This window comes from Alligator sinensis, unplaced genomic scaffold (assembly GCF_000455745.1).
Source record: "Alligator sinensis unplaced genomic scaffold, ASM45574v1 scaffold234_1, whole genome shotgun sequence".
Lineage (NCBI taxonomy): Eukaryota > Metazoa > Chordata > Crocodylia > Alligatoridae > Alligator > Alligator sinensis.
This window is the reverse complement of record NW_005842334.1, coordinates 1,411,076-1,426,427: the sequence shown is the minus strand read 5'-3', so window position 1 is coordinate 1,426,427 and position 15,352 is coordinate 1,411,076. Positions and strand designations below refer to the sequence as shown.

Genomic DNA, 15,352 nt, shown 5'->3' with positions numbered 1-15,352 from the left:
GGAAAGAGTATCTTTGGGCATCATCTGGCCAACCTAATGGGGTGTGCTTTAAAATAGGTTCCAAGCAGGGTGTTAAAAACCCCCCTCTGGTGACAGATCAAATCATCCAGAGGGGAAAGGACCTGAAGAAGCAGCTCAACTCTGAGAAAGGTCTGGAGAGCCACAGGACAGCAACAAATGGTGCAAAATAGAAACCAGTAGATTGAAGTATATAATATGTCTGATAGGCCCATGCAAAGTGGCTAGTATTCACTTCAGGTTTGGATTTGCCCGATTCAGGGGACAGTGATTCAATTTGTTGATTTGAATCACTGTCCCTAATCGATTCAGCTGAATCTGATTCGAAGATTCGGCTGCTGACAAATCAGCCTATTCTCTGAATTGAACAGGCCCCATCCCTCACCCACTCTCCCAGCCCTGTCAATGGCTGCCCCGCCCAGCCCCAGCTCCTGGCTCTTTAAAAAAAAAAACAAACTAGCCCCCACTCACTGGTTTCTGCCAGGTGGGGGGCATCCCTACTGCCCCCCACTGCCCTGTGCTGCATGAGGGGGCTCTTCCACAAGCCCCCAGAAGCCCCAAGGCCACTGCAGCAGCTGGTGAGTGGGGGCTTTTTTCTTTTTTTTTAAAGAGCCAGGAGCTGGGCTGGGTGGGGCAGCCATTGAGGGGGGGCTGGGAGAGCAGGCGGGAGTCAGGCATGCAGTGTGTGCCATGCAGTGTGTGGCAGTGAGGGGCAGCAGGGATTGCCCGAATCACTTCCAAAATCAGGCCAAATCTCCTCCAAATTGAATCAGCACCCGAAGCTTCACCCAGCCCTAATGTCTGATGTATATATAAATGCAAGGAAAATGAGTAAGGAGAATACACAAGATGAGCTGGAAGCTGCAGTCTGTGAAAAGAACTATGATCTGATTGTATCATGGAGACCTGGTGGGACAGCTCTTATGACTGGGATGTCGACACTGAAGGTTATACTTTGTTTTAGAAAGATAAAGTGGGATAAGGTGGGCGGAAAAGGTCGTGGTGTTGCCTTGTATGTCAAAAATACCTACATTTGTTCCCTGCTTCAGGAGGAAAAAGATTGTAGTGCAGAATGCATTTGGCTTTAGTTAAAGGTGCAGCAGTGATATAACAGTGAGGACTTATTATAAGCTCCCAAGTCAGGAAGAAGAGGTGGACAAGGCACTCTTCAAGGAAGTGACAAAATTATCCAAAAGCTATGAGATGATACTGATGGAAAAGTTCAATTTTCTGGGTATCTGCTGGAAAAACAATACAGCCAAACATAAAATGTTGAGCCAGTTCCTACCCTGTGAGGAGGACAACTTTGTAGTCCAGAAGGTGGAGGATACAATTAGGGATCACCTATCTTGGATCTTGTTCTGACTAATAAAAAAGAATCAGTGGAGGATGTGAGGTGATGGGCAACTTGGGAGGAAATGATTGTATGATACCTTTCTAAATCCTGAGAAAAGGAAAACATGAGGTCAGCAAAACCAGGATGCTAGATTTCAAAAAGGCAGATTTCACCTGAATTAAGAATTTAATAGGTATAATGCCATGGGAAAACAGATTGAAGGATAAAGGTATCCAGGAAAGCTGGAAGCTTCTAAAGGGCACAACACAGGAAACCCAAAAGGAAACTGTTCTGACACTATGGAAGCACAGGAAGAATGTCAAGAGACCAATGTAGGCTGTACAAGGAACTTCTAGGATGCCTCAAATGCAAAAGGAAAGCATACAGGCAATGGAAGAATGGGCAAGTCACCAAGGAAGTGTATCAGGAAATAGTAAGAAACTTCAGGGACAAACTCAGGAAGGCAAAGATAAAGAATGAGCTGTAGCTGGTGAGGGAGGGTAAGACAAAAGAAGCGATTCTATAAGTATGTTGGTTAGAAAAAACAGAAAGCTGTGGGTCCACTGTTAAATAGCTAGGGGGAATGCTTAATGGATGCAAAGGAAATGGAGCTACTCAACATCACCTTGCCTCAGTCTTCCCAAAAAAATAACCTGCAGCCCAGCACCTAATAAAAATTATTTGGATAAGAAATGGGACAAATAGCAAGAGACAGAAAACTTGACGGGTCTGAATAAATTTAAGTTAGCAGGTCCTGATGAACTTCATCCCAGGGTACTGAAAGAGCTGGTAGATAAGATCTCAGAGCCCTTGGCAATGATATTCATAAAGCTATGGGAAGTGGATGATGTACCACAGGACTAGAAAAGCACCTATATAATGACCTTCTTTAAATAAGGTGAAAAGGAGGACCCAGGAAACTACAGACTGGTTAGCCTCACCTCAATATCTGGGAAGTTATTGGAGCACATCCTAGGGAAGACCATTTGCCAGCATCTGGCAGAAGAAAGACTGATCAGAAGCAGCCAGCATGGATTTTACTTAAAATAAATCATGCCCAACAAACTTGGTCTCCTTCTGTGACAGAGTAACTACTTGGGTAGATGAAGAAAATACTGTGACTATAGTGCATCTGGACTTCAGCAAGGCTTTTGATAAAGTCCTACATGACCTTCTCACAAATTGGAGAAATGTGGGATGGACAAAACTGCAATAAGGTACATAGACACTTGGCTCAATAACCACAATTAAGATATGGATCCATATCCATATCCATTCAGATATGGATATGGATCCGTATCTGAATGGCCTTAGGTTTTGAATGGAGTCCCATAGGGCTCTGTCCTAGGTCCTGTGCTGTTCAATACATTTATTAATTATTTGGATACAGTCATAGGAAGCTCCTTGAGAAAGTTTGCAGAGGACATGAAACTGGGAAGGATTGTGAGTTCAGAATTCAGAAGAATCTTGACAGATTGGAAAGCTGGGCTGGAGCTAATAGGATGAAGTTCATTTCTGACAAATGCAAAGTGCTGCACATTGGGAAGAATAATTGGGATGGCAGCAACATGGAGAAGGATCTGGGAGTCTTGATAGAACATGGACTCAGTATGAATCTGCAGTGTGATGCAGCTGCACAAAAGGCAAACAGTCTTGGGATGCATCAATAGAAGCTTTAGGTGGAAGACATAGGAGGTGCTAGTGCTTCTTTACCTGGCACTAGTTAGGCCTCATCTAGAGTACTGTGTGCAGTTTTAGAGTCCACATTTTAAAAAGGACACCGAGAATTTGGAGAGGGTCCAAAGGCAGGTGAAAAAGATGATAAAGGACTTGTAAGGCAATTCATATGAAGAAAGTAGCGTGTTTATCTTGTGCAAGAGGAACTGCTACGTGTGTCAGGTTTTTTTAAGTCTTCCTCAGAGGCACTGGGTGTTGGATGTAGCCAAGGCTGGGGATTTTGACTGGGGTCAAATCTCCGTTATTCCTGGTTAGAGGGTCTTGCCCCTCCACTTAGTGTTGGACTGATTGCTATATTTGGAGTCAGGAAAGAATTTTCCCCCATGGTCAGATTGGTACAGACTGTGAAGGTTTTTGTCTTCCTCTGTAGTGGGGGCATGGCCCTCTTCCTGGGATCTCTCAGGTGTATATTAACAGCATTTGCAGCAACAGAACATTGGCTGCCATAATCCCCCTGCTTTACCCCTGGGTTAGGGTGTTTCTTGGGTTTTGTGTCAGCATTGACTGTGTAGTTTTGCTAAGAAGTTTGACAGTGGATTTTATGGGATGGTTTGGATAGGGCTGCTCCTGCCTCAGGCAGGAGGTTGGACTAGATAACATCTCAAGGTCTCTTCCATCACTATTTCTCCATGTTTCTGTGATTTTATTACTTGATGAAGTATAGATGAAAGACAGGGCATGGGAGAATGCGCGGAGTGAAAGAGGGACAAAAGAGCTTAAGGACACTGAAGATTTAGGAAAGCTGAGGAGAGAGAAAGGAAAAAAAAGGTTCATAGATTCATAGATGTTAGGGTCGGAAGAGACCTCAATAGATCATCAAGTCCGACCCCCTAAGTTCTTCCTAATGTCCAATCTAAATCTGCTCTCTGCTAGCTTGTGGCCATTATTTCTTGTAACCCCCGGGGGCGCCTTGGTGAATAAATACTCACCAATTCCCTTCTGTGCCCCTGTGATGAACTTATAGGCAGCCACAAGGTCGCCTCTCAACCTTCTCTTGCGGAGGCTGAAAAGGTCCAGGTTCTCTAGTCTCTCCTCGTAGGGCTTGGTCTGCAGGCCCTTAACCATATGAGTGGCCCTTCTCTGGACCCTCTCCAGGTTATCCGCATCCCTCTTGAAGTGCGGCCCCCAGAATTGCACGCAGTACTCCAACTGCGGTCTGACCGGCGCCCGATAGAGGGGAAGTATCACCTCCTTGGACCTATTCGTCATGCATCTGCTGATGCACGATAAAGTGCCATTGGCTTTTTTGATGGCTTCGTCACACTGCCGACTCATGTTCATCTTGGAGTCCACTAGGACTCCAAGATCCCTTTCCACTTCTGTGCCACCCAGCAGGTTATTCCCTAGGCTGTAGGTGTGCTGGACATTTTTCCTCCCTAGGTGCAGCACTTTGCATTTCTCCTTGTTGAACTGCATTCTGTTGTTTTCTGCCCACTTGTCCAACCTGTCCAGATCTGCTTGCAGCTGTTCCCTGCCCTCCGGCGTGTCCACATCTCCCCATAGCTTTGTGTCATCTGCAGACTTGGACAGAGTACATTTCACTCCCTCGTCCAAGTCACAGATGAAGACATTAAAGAGTATCGGTCCAAGGACCGAACCCTGCGGGACCCCACTTCCCACACCCTTCCAGGTCGAAACCGACCCATCCACTACGACTCTCTGGGTGCGACCCTCCAGCCAATTCGCCACCCACCGGACTGTGTAGTCATCCAAGTCACAGCCTCTTAACTTGTTCACCAGTATGGGGTGGGATACCGTATCGAAGGCCTTCCTGAAGTCTAAGTATACGACATCCACCCCTCCTCAGGTGTTACAGGAAAGAGAAATTTACTGAGAAACGTTGATCAACTTTTAAATTCGCTATCATTTTTGGTAATAAGAAACCATGAGAAAACCAGAATTTACCTCATTTTGCTCTTTCTTTTCTTACCAGGTATGAACAGGCCTACCTGACTAGTCTTGTTGGTTTGAGGCCTGAAAATTATTTTTGGATTGGTCTTTCATATATGGAAAAACAAGGGACATTCAAATGGACCAGTGGTGAAGCTGTTCTGTTTACTCACTGGAATTCAGCAATGCCTGGTACACTTTATTATGTGAAGTTTCTGTATCTTGAGTCTGTGTTTAAAAAGCTTACTTTTGAAATTCCAATGTGACTGCAGTCATTAGCAATTCTCAAAAACTTCTGTAGAGGATAATACCTCCATCTCCTTTGTGATCTCTATCTCTCAGTGTCAGGCTGTGTGCCTTTGCCTGTTTTACTCAGACTAGGGTATGGAGTACAGTGCATATCAACCACTATTACCTAAAGAAGTCCAGCTCAGTCTGGGCACCTGTGGGTCTCCCCTTCATCAGTCTCTAACCAGTCATATCCCCTCATAATTTATTTTTATAGTAGATTTGTTAGCTTTATATTCCACCCTCCCCAACAGAGGCTCAGGGTGACCTACAATAAAGGTCAAATAAATAGAAAAGAATAAACACATTAGAATAATATAATATGTTGAGCCTCTCAGAGAGTGCCTTCAAACTTAACCCTATCTTCTGAAGACCTTCTTGAATAAAAAGGCCTTACAACTCTTCCAGAAGATGCCCAGGCCCAGGTTCTGACAAAATCAAGTAACTGTATATTAGACATAAGGACAAGGCATTTATAAACAACCACTATACAAACTTCATGTATGTAAGTCTTTCCTAAAATTTTACCATTGGTAAGCTAGACAGGGATAACTTTTTCTAACACCTCCAATGGAGTCTTAGACCATTTGTACATGCCACAAATCTGGCCTTTAAAGCAGCTTAATGCCCTTTTGCATCACTTTAATGGTGCGACTGTTTGCACATGTCAGCGGCGTAATGCACATTAAATGACTTTGGGGTGCGTTAGACGACTTTGGAATGCAGCAAAATAAAACATCTCTGAGGTGGTTTAGTTTGCTGTGGAGGGAAGCACTGGGCCCTGTGCAGCTCAGGGGCTGTGCGCAGGCAGCCTGTGCAGGCAGGTTCCACTGAAGGAAAAAGAAAAAAAAGCAGCGAGCCTGATCTTTTTTTTTTTTCTCCCCGGAGCCTGCCTGCCTGAACTGCATGGGGACCCAGTGCTTTTGTCTGCAGCTGTGGTGCCCTCCGGGGCCACTCAAGCCAGATGCTTGCAGGCAGGTGCCACCTGGGGGGCACTGCTGCCATTGTGAAGGGAAGCACCAGCCTTGCCCCCACAGCTCAGGGACCGATCGGCCCGCCAGCAGCTCGCCCACCCCTCCCTGCCACTGGAGAGGCAGGGGGCGGGAAGGGGCGGGGCCGGCCCCTGTGTGAAACTAGGGTATAGGGGCATTTGTACATGCCACTACACGCCATGGGGATTTACTTTGCCCTAAATTGAAGCAGTGGGTCTTTAAAAACATGTTTTTAAAGACCCACTGCTTCAATTTAGGGTGAATTAAAGCAAAGTAAACCCCCGTGGCATGTACAAATGCCCCTATACCCTAGTCTGTTTCCCCAAAACAATTACTGCTTTAAAAGTGTATCCTTTTTTAACCTTGGTATGGTTCTTTTTTTTCTTTTTTGGTTCCTGTGCTTTGAACCTTCTCAATGCAAATGCTTTTTAAGTTGGCCAAAAAGGAGGCAAAATCATCAATGTTAAGATTTTGGACATTGCACTTTAAAACCTTTAAGTTTCCTGAGTGGAGGTTCTGTTAAGGTTATGTTAAGCCATTGTGTTCCTTCCTGCCTCTTTTCCCAGACAGCCCTTTAGTGAGTTCACGCAGTGTGTTCAAACAATAAGCATCCAAACACCTAGGCCAACAGCTCCAAATCCACCACAGAGGGTTTGTTAGTTATGGATTTTCTGTTGGAGTGGTAGGAATGAATTGCTATGCAAATTAGTTTAGCTTGATGTTAGACCCAAATGACTTGATGTTAGACCCAAATGACAAATGGCAAAAATTAGAATCAGAATCCTGAAATGTTTTGTTGTCTCTTATGAGCATGTACCACAACCCCCTGGGCTAGATGGCTATACCCTGTACAGGAGGAATCGAGTGGACTAAAGGGGCGGTTGTGTAGCTCTCTATGTCAAAGAAAGCTATGTGTCCCTGCAATCTGACATTGGCATCCACAGTGGATGACTTGAGACCCTCTGGGTTAAAATCCATGGGGAACATGGCACAGGGGATACTATGGTGGGAGTCTACTACAGACCCCCGACCCAGGGTCAAGACTTTGACCAAGAGTTTGCCAGGGAATGGGATGAGGCCACATGCTCCCAGTGTATGGTTGTCGTGGGAGACTTTAACTAGACATCTCGTGGGAGGAGCACCCAGCCAAACCCGAGCTGTTGCAAAGCTTTCTGTCATGCGTGGATGACCTCTATCTGATGCAGGAAGTCTACGGGCCAATGAGAGGTAAAGCACTGCTCAACCTGGTACTGGCAACTGGGGATGACCTAATCAGAGGCCTAATGATCAAAGGGAAGCTGGGTGACAGTGACCACGAGCTGATCACCTTCACCATCTGCCATAAAGCTGGCAAGTCAGTCAGTAATACAGAAGTCCTCAATGTCAGGAAAGCTGACTTTGACAAGCTCAGGAGGCTTGTCAGTAAGGCCCTGAAGGGCCGCAACCCAAAGGGGAGGGGAGTTCAGGATGAGTGGTTGCTCCTCAAGGGAGCAATCCTGGATCTGCAAGCAAAGTTTATCCCTTCTTGGAGGAAAGGCAGCAAAAGGGCACAGCAGCTCCCTTGGCTCTCCAGAGAACTAGCGGATCTCCTGCATCTTAAACGAAAGACCTACAAAGGATGGAGGACTGGAGCCACCACCAAGGAGGAGGTCCAGACCTCCTTGCACTGGTCCGAACCTGCAGAGAGCAAACCAGGAAAGCCAAGACTGCGATGAAACTCTAGCTAGCTACAAATATCAAGGATAATAAAAAGTCCTTTTTTAGATATGTGGGGAGCTGGAGGAAAAGCAAGGGCAACATTGGACCTCTGCTAAACCACATGGAAGAACTGACAACCAATGTCCATGAAAAAACATATTTGTTAATTGGGTACTTTGTGTTAGTTTTTCACCAGTCCCATGGGATGCCCCTGCCCACTGTGGGTCAGGGAGGCCCGGGTAAGGGAGACTCCTTACCCTCCATCGAAGCTGACCTCATGAAGGAACACCTTGATAGGCTGGATACCTTCAAGTCAGCCAGCCCTGACGGTTTACACCCAAAAGTACTCAAGGAGCTGGCAAGCATCATAGTTCAGCCCCTGCCACGGATCTTTGAGAACTCCTGGCACTCTGGTGAAGTGCCTGAAGATTGGAAGAAGGCCAATCTGGTGCCTATCTTCAAGAAAGGGAGGAAAGTAGATCTGGAAAACTACAGGCCCATCAGCCTGACCTCTATCCTGGGGAAGGTCTTGGAAAAGATTATCAAAGAGGCCATCCTATACAGGCTAGCTGATGGCAATATCCTGAGGAATACCCAGCATGGGTTTGTTGCGGGTAGGTCTTGCTTGACCAATCTCATTTCCTTTTATGACCAGGTGACCTATCACTTGGACAAGGGGGAAGAGATTTATGTCATATATCTTGACTTTAAAAAAACCTTCGATCTGGTATCCTATGATCACCTCTTGGCAAAACTGGCTAACTGTGGCCTTGACCTCACCATGATCCACTGGCTGGGGAATTGACTCCATGGTAGGACCCAGAGGGTGGCAGTTGATGGTAGCCAATCGTCGTGGTGTGTGGTGATCAATATGTGTGGGGTCCCCCTCAAGGCTCTGTCCTAGGGCCTATACTTTTTAACATCTTCATCAATGATGTTGACATTGGTGTGAGAAGTGGTCTCGCCAAGTTCGCCGACGACACCAAACTCTGTGGTAAAGCATCCATACCTAAGGACAGGAGGGTGATCCAGGCAGATTTTGACATGCTCATGAAGTGGGCGGATGAGAACCTGATGGTGTTTAACACCAAAAAATGCAAGGCTCTCCATCTTGGGAAGAAAAACCTGCAGCATGCTTATAGGCTTGGCAGTGCTACACTGGTTAACACTACAGATGAAAGGGACTTGGGGGTCATGATTAACCACAAGATGAACATGAGCCTTCAATGTGATGCTGCAGCTAGTAAAGCGAGCAAAACGCTGGCTTGCATCCATAGATGCTTCTCAAGCAAATCCCAGGATGTCATTCTCCCATTGTACTCAGCCTTGGTGAGGCCACAGCTGGAGTACTGCATCCAGTTTTGGGCTCCACAATTCAAAAACGATGTGGAGAAGCTTGAGAGAATGTAGAGGAGAGCCACGCACATGATCAGAGGTCAGGAAATCAGACCTCATGATGAGAGTCTGAGAGCCATGGGACTCTTCAGCCTGGAAAAGCGCAGGCTCAGGGACGATCTGGTGGCCACCTATAAGTTTATCAGGGGTGTTCACCAGGATCTGGGGGAACATCTGTTCCCCAGAACACCCCAAGGGATGACAAAATCGAATGGTCACAAACTCTGCCACGACCAATTCAGGCTGGACATAAGGAAGAACTTCTTTACTGTCCATGCCCCCAAGGTTTGGAATAGAATGCTACTGGAGGTGGTTCAGGCACCCACTTTGAACGCCTTCAAGACACATTTGGATGCTTATCTTGCTGGAATCCTATGATCCCTGCTGCCTTCCTGCCCCAGGGGCAGGGGGCTGGACTCAGTGATCCTCCGGGGTCCCTTCCAGCCCGAATGTCTATGAATCTATGAATCTAGGGACAGACGTTCAAAAAGCCTGAGACTGAATTGATTCAATCTTTGCAGGTTAGTCTAGCCTGGCTAGGCTGAACCAGTTTGTAACTGGACAGACATTCTCTCTGGATTGAGGAAATTCAGGCACATGCCTGCAGTGGCTCAGGCTAGAAGCCAGGGGGCACTAGAGCAGCCCTTCCTTCCTTCCATAGTGCTGAGTGGAGGGGGGCATGGCCAGGCCTCAGCAGGACTCTCTGATCAGCAAAGTCTGCGTGCAGTATCCAAAGCCTTTCCCTTCTCGCTGCTCAAGGGGCAGGAGTGTTGCCAGGCCTCAGCTTCCAGTTAGCTCTCTGAGGCAAGGGGGTGTGCAATGCATGCAACTGTTGATGATATGGAGCTTTTCAATCTCCCTCCCTGCTTCTTTTTTCTATCTGCAGTAAACTGACAGACGAGCAAGTCAGCAGGGGGCTGATAGCAGTGTTTATCACCACATCAGCAAAACAATGGCCTCTCTCCATTAGTTCAAACTCTTCTTTAGCAGCCTAACCGGTTGACCTGTTGATTAGCTTCAAACAGCCCTAAGTGGTCACTGTTCTGTCTGCCTGAAATTAGAGACACTCACATATAGAGACACCTCTCAGTATTACCTAGCATACCACATGCCTAGGGTCCATGGGGCTGGAGTCTGTGCTGGGGGAGATAGGAGGGAGGGAGGGGATCCCTGCTTGTCCAGCAAGCAGTAAAGTGGGGAGGTTGGCCAGGGGGAAGCCAGGCATGCCCTGCTGTACCTGCAGACTCTGCCGGAGCTCCAGCCAGGGAGCAGAGGGGAGGGGCCAGCTCTGCTGTGGAGCAGAGAGTTCCACCCAGCCCAGAGAGTATGCCAGGATGCTGGGTGAGTTGGGTTTATTTTAAACCAGCAAGGGGTCTTGGACAGACATTACATAAACTGAGTTGAGCCAAATCAGTTAAGTCTGATACTTACTACATTCAACCAGGTTCATCTTAAACCGTTTTCAGACATTTTCAAACTGGTTTATGTGCATTGAACATCTGTTCTGTTACAGGTTTAAACCAGTTTCTGATCACTTAAATGGGTGTATGTGTAATGTCTGTCCCTAGACCTTGACACCAAGGACCTCATCTTACACTGTGCTGTTCCATGGGTTACTGCTCACGCCAGTGCCAGGTAAATGTAAACACTCTTATTCTGACATGGTAGTATTTTACATCCACTCTTCACTGATTTTTGATCCTTTGACTCACCATGACATCTCTGAAGGCTGCATTCTTCCTAGCTGCTGTTGCACTTAAGGGCTTGGGATAGACATTACACACAAACTGGTTTAAAAGATCAGAAACTGGTTTAAACCTGTAACAAAACATAATGTCAGTGCACATAAACTAGTTTCAAAATGGCTGAAACTGGTTTAAGATAAACCTGGTTGAATGTAGTATCAGGCTTAATTGATTCGGGTCAAATCGATTTATGCAATGTCTGTCTCAGACCCCTTCCTGGTTTAAGTTAAACCAGAGTGTCCCAGAATCCCAGATGCTTTGCAGCCCTGGGTGGGGGTGTCTGTTCCAGAGAGCAGAGCTGGCCCTGCCCCTCTGCTCTCTTGGCAGAGACTGCAGGCACAACAGGGTCTGTCTTGCTTCCCCCTGCCCAACCCTGCTGCTGGCTGCTCAAGCAGGGATTCCCCCTCCCTCCCATCTCCCACAGCATGGACTCCAGCCCCACAGACTCTAGGCATGTAGTGTGCTAGCTAATGCTGAAAGGCGTCTGTGTGTGTGTGTGTGTGTGTGTGTGTGTGTGTGTGTGTGTGTCTCCAATTTCACTGGGACAGACAGACAAACCAGTGTCCACTTAGGACTTTTTAGAGCTAATCAACAGGTCTGCTGGTACCGTCCCTCCATTCCATCCTTGGAAAAAGCTGTTTAAGAAGAGCTTGAACTAATGAGAGAGGCTTTTGTTTTGTTGATGGGCTGATAAACACTGTGTTATCAGCTCCCTGCTGGCTCCCTCACCTTTAGGTTTGCAGACAGTATGAAGAAGCAGAGAGAGGGAGATTGAAAAGCTAAGTATCATCAACAGATGCATGCACTGCACACCCCCCCCTCTTGCCTCAGAGTGCTAGCTGAGGGCTGGGGATTGGCAACACTCCCGCCCCTTGAACAGCAAGTGGGGAAAAGGCTGAAACTATGCAGGCCAGGGTGTGGGTTTAACCTCTCCCTAATCAGAGCATCCTGCTGGGGCCCGGCCATGCCCACCCCCACTTAGCTCAGCACTCTGAAAGGGAAGGGAGGGCTGCTCTATTGCCCCCCGGCTTCTAGCCTGAGCCACTGCAGGTATGTGCCTGCATTTCTTCAGTCCAGAGGGAATCTCCATGCAATTGCAAACTGACTCAGTCTAGGCAGGTTAGACTAAACTTCAAAGATTGAATCATTTCAGGCTTTGGCTTTTTCGAATGTCTGTCCCTAGTCAAGGAAAGTTTTCCATTCCCTATTTTGTGATCCCAAACTATTTTCTTTTTGTCCAATTAGCTGAGACCAAAAACCTGTTCCTAATGACACACTCCATGACATTGTGCAGTTGAATGACTAATCAAAAGTGAACTCCTTTAAAGCTTTTCTTTCACATTCCTTAGGGTCATGTTGTACATTACACTTAGAATATGTTAACTTACAGCATAAGTGTCTACATATTTAAGCAAGAAAACATGTGCTAAGTGCACTCATATTGTACCAAAGTTAGGACTTTTCATGGAAGGAGTATCTCCAGATCATATTAAGTGGCATGTTTTCTGCTCATCCAACTGCTCCATGGAGATATGAGCAATTTGTGATCCTGGGGTGGTAACCCAAAATCCACAGTCCCAAGACAGCATCAGAATCTCACACTACAAAACCACAAGAAAGTGCTAAACAAGATGACTGCTTGTCCATTTACAATTTAAATCATAGAAGATGAAGCTAAGATAATGAAAGGCTCCTTTCCAGTTTTAATGGCCCAATTAGCAAAACTCTTTTTTTTGGACAGCCATTTCCTTCTGAATACTAATATAGGTTTACTTTTTTTTAAAGAAATAATAAAAAGAGATTGTATGTTCTTCCATAATTTTTATAACTATATTTTAATATCATTTCCATATCTTAAAGGAAGTAAGCGAGGCTGTGTTGCCATAAGAACTGGAATTGCAGCTGGGTTGTGGGATGTTCAAAACTGTGAAGAAAAGGCAAAATTTCTCTGCAAACAACTAGCTGAAGCAGCGACTCTTCATCCTATTCCAGAAACTATGACCAATTTGATATGCCCCATGGGCTGGGATTCAGACTACAGCATTAGTTCCTGCTTCAAGGTAAGTATTACAGATCTAAGCTAATCATAAACTTGGTACATAATAGAGCCAGCTATAAAATTTAAACTTCAGAGAAACCCGAACTACCAATGTAAGAAGTTGGTATATAGACAATTTACAAGTCCCTTCAACAGTTACTTAACAATTGAAAAATCTGATGTTTTCTGTAGTTCCTCTAAAATATGCTTATTTTTCTATGAGTGACTATTTCATTTCTCAAAACAGCCAAAGTTTTGCATTGTTTTCACAGCTGAGATTTATTTTTTAATGCATGCAATATAACAGTGTTCTGTTAAAAAATTTATCATCAGCCTTTCATGCGAGAAAGAAACCAAAAGAAATCATGGCTAGAGGCTCAAAATTATTGTAGAGAGATAGGAGGAGATCTTGCTTCCATCAACAGTGGAGATGAACAATATATGATAGAACATTTAGTCATGTAAGTAAATGTATCATAATTGGCCTTTTTGGCTTATCAATATGCTGTATAAAAATAACCAGAGATGCTATTTGTTCCTTGCTGAAATATTGGCTTAAAAACCTACTCATTTATATAGGCATATTCATAAGAAAAAGGATCATGCCAATTAAAAAATCTTTACAAGTTAAACAGAAAGGTGAGGTATCATTTTTCAACTGTAGTTTCAGAGCTCCAAAAATTTATTTTTTCTGTGACAGAATCAGAGTCTTTAGATAAAAGATTAGTGGGCCAACATGTCTGTTCTGGGCTTAGGGCATGGTCACGTCTTAAAGACTAAACTGGTTCAAAGAAGCATGAGCTTTCACAGTGTAACAGGGAAATCTCTCTCGGTTACTACGTGAGGGCTACAAAAGCAGCAAAACCAGTGAGGGCCCTTTTAGAGAAGAGTTTTTGTGGCCAGGGCAAAGATAGCTGGTAGGCTGGAACTAAGGAGCAGCCCCTGTGCTCAGACCAGCTAATAGGCCAGGCTGGCCAGGAGGGGTGAGGCCCAGGGGATATACAGCCTGAAGGGGCAGTCTAGCCCTGATGCGTGAAGGGGTGGGATCTCCCTGGTGAGCTGCAGTGAGGGCCTGGAAGCAAAGGGGACCCCTGGTGAGTAAGGGTTGGGGGTGGGGGGGAAGTTGTGTGGCTTTTTCCTTTTACCTTGAACAGGAACCAGAAGGAATAATGGATTGCTGTTCAGCGAGCACTTGTTTGTGAATGCCGAGAAAGGCAGTCATTTGTGATTGAAAGCAGTTGCTTGGATTTTTGTTTCAGTTTGTTTGGAGGACCAAAAGTGACTGTCAGGGGAGGTAAGACTCCCATTGCAGGCATCTTTAAGTGTCTGCAAGATGCACCGCTTGTGGTCAAGAGATCATGCGCTATGAGAGAGGGAGGCAGGAGGGCTCAGAGCCCTATCGCAGAACTTAATTCCCGGCTATGCCATTGCTACTAAAATAACAAGGCTGGACTAAGTGGACCTAGGGCTGCAGGAAGCAGCTAAAGCAGAAGTGGCCAAAATGGTTGGCCTGACCTAGGGCATGAGGGCAGTGGAGCTTGGGCCAGTCTGCCCCAGTTCTGGACCATGCTGTTATGCCTGCAGTATCTCAGCCTCAGCCAAGGAGCAGCTCCCTACCCTGCCATGTGCCCAGGCCAGTCTCCAAGGAAACCCTGGCCCTGTGCTTCACAGCACTGCCACTGCTGGGGTCTCCACAGAAACCAGCTGCAGGGATGTGGGCAGAAGCTGCTGGGAAATGAGTCTGTCGTGGGCCCAGTCTGGCCCATGTGCCAGACTTTGCCTGCCACTGAGCTAGAACAGGGGAGAGCACAACCTCCCTTGGGAGCCCGTTCCAGCCCCTGGCCACTCTAACTGTGAAGAAGTTCCTCCTAATGTCCAGTCTAAATCTGCTCTCTGCTAGCTTGTGGCCATTATTTCTTGTAACCCCTGGGGGCGCCTTGGTGAATAAAACCTCACCAATTCCCTTCTGTTCCCCCGTGATGAACTTATAGGCAGCCACAAGGTCACCTCCCAAACTTCTCTTGCGGAGGCTAAAAAGGTCCAGTTTCTCTAGTCTCTCGTCGTAGGGCTTGGTCTGCAGGCCCCTAACCATACGAGTGGCCCTTCTCTGGACCCTCTCCAGGTTATCCGCATCCCTCTTGAATTGTGGCTCCCAGAATTGCACGCAGTACTCCAACTGCGGTCTGACCAGCGCCCGATAGAGGGGAAGTATCAC

The 15,352-nt window shown here is 46.3% G+C and overlaps 1 protein-coding gene across 5 annotated transcripts in view; it reads left to right on the top strand.

Moving 5' to 3' along the window:
* Positions 1–15,352, top strand: part of LOC102376713 (macrophage mannose receptor 1-like) — a 90,363-nt gene that overhangs the window by 22,830 nt on the left and 52,181 nt on the right. For all 5 annotated transcript variants that reach the window (XR_001358440.2, XR_003095254.1, XM_014522276.2 and 2 more), the window contains exons 11-13: positions 5,025–5,173; positions 12,960–13,159; positions 13,471–13,598. Coding sequence is in view for 3 of the 5 variants with exons in the window: in XM_014522276.2 (XP_014377762.1) it covers positions 5,025–5,173; positions 12,960–13,159; positions 13,471–13,598 (477 nt within the window). In the remaining 2 variants the exon portion in view is untranslated. The remainder of the gene's footprint in view (positions 1–5,024; positions 5,174–12,959; positions 13,160–13,470; positions 13,599–15,352) is intronic.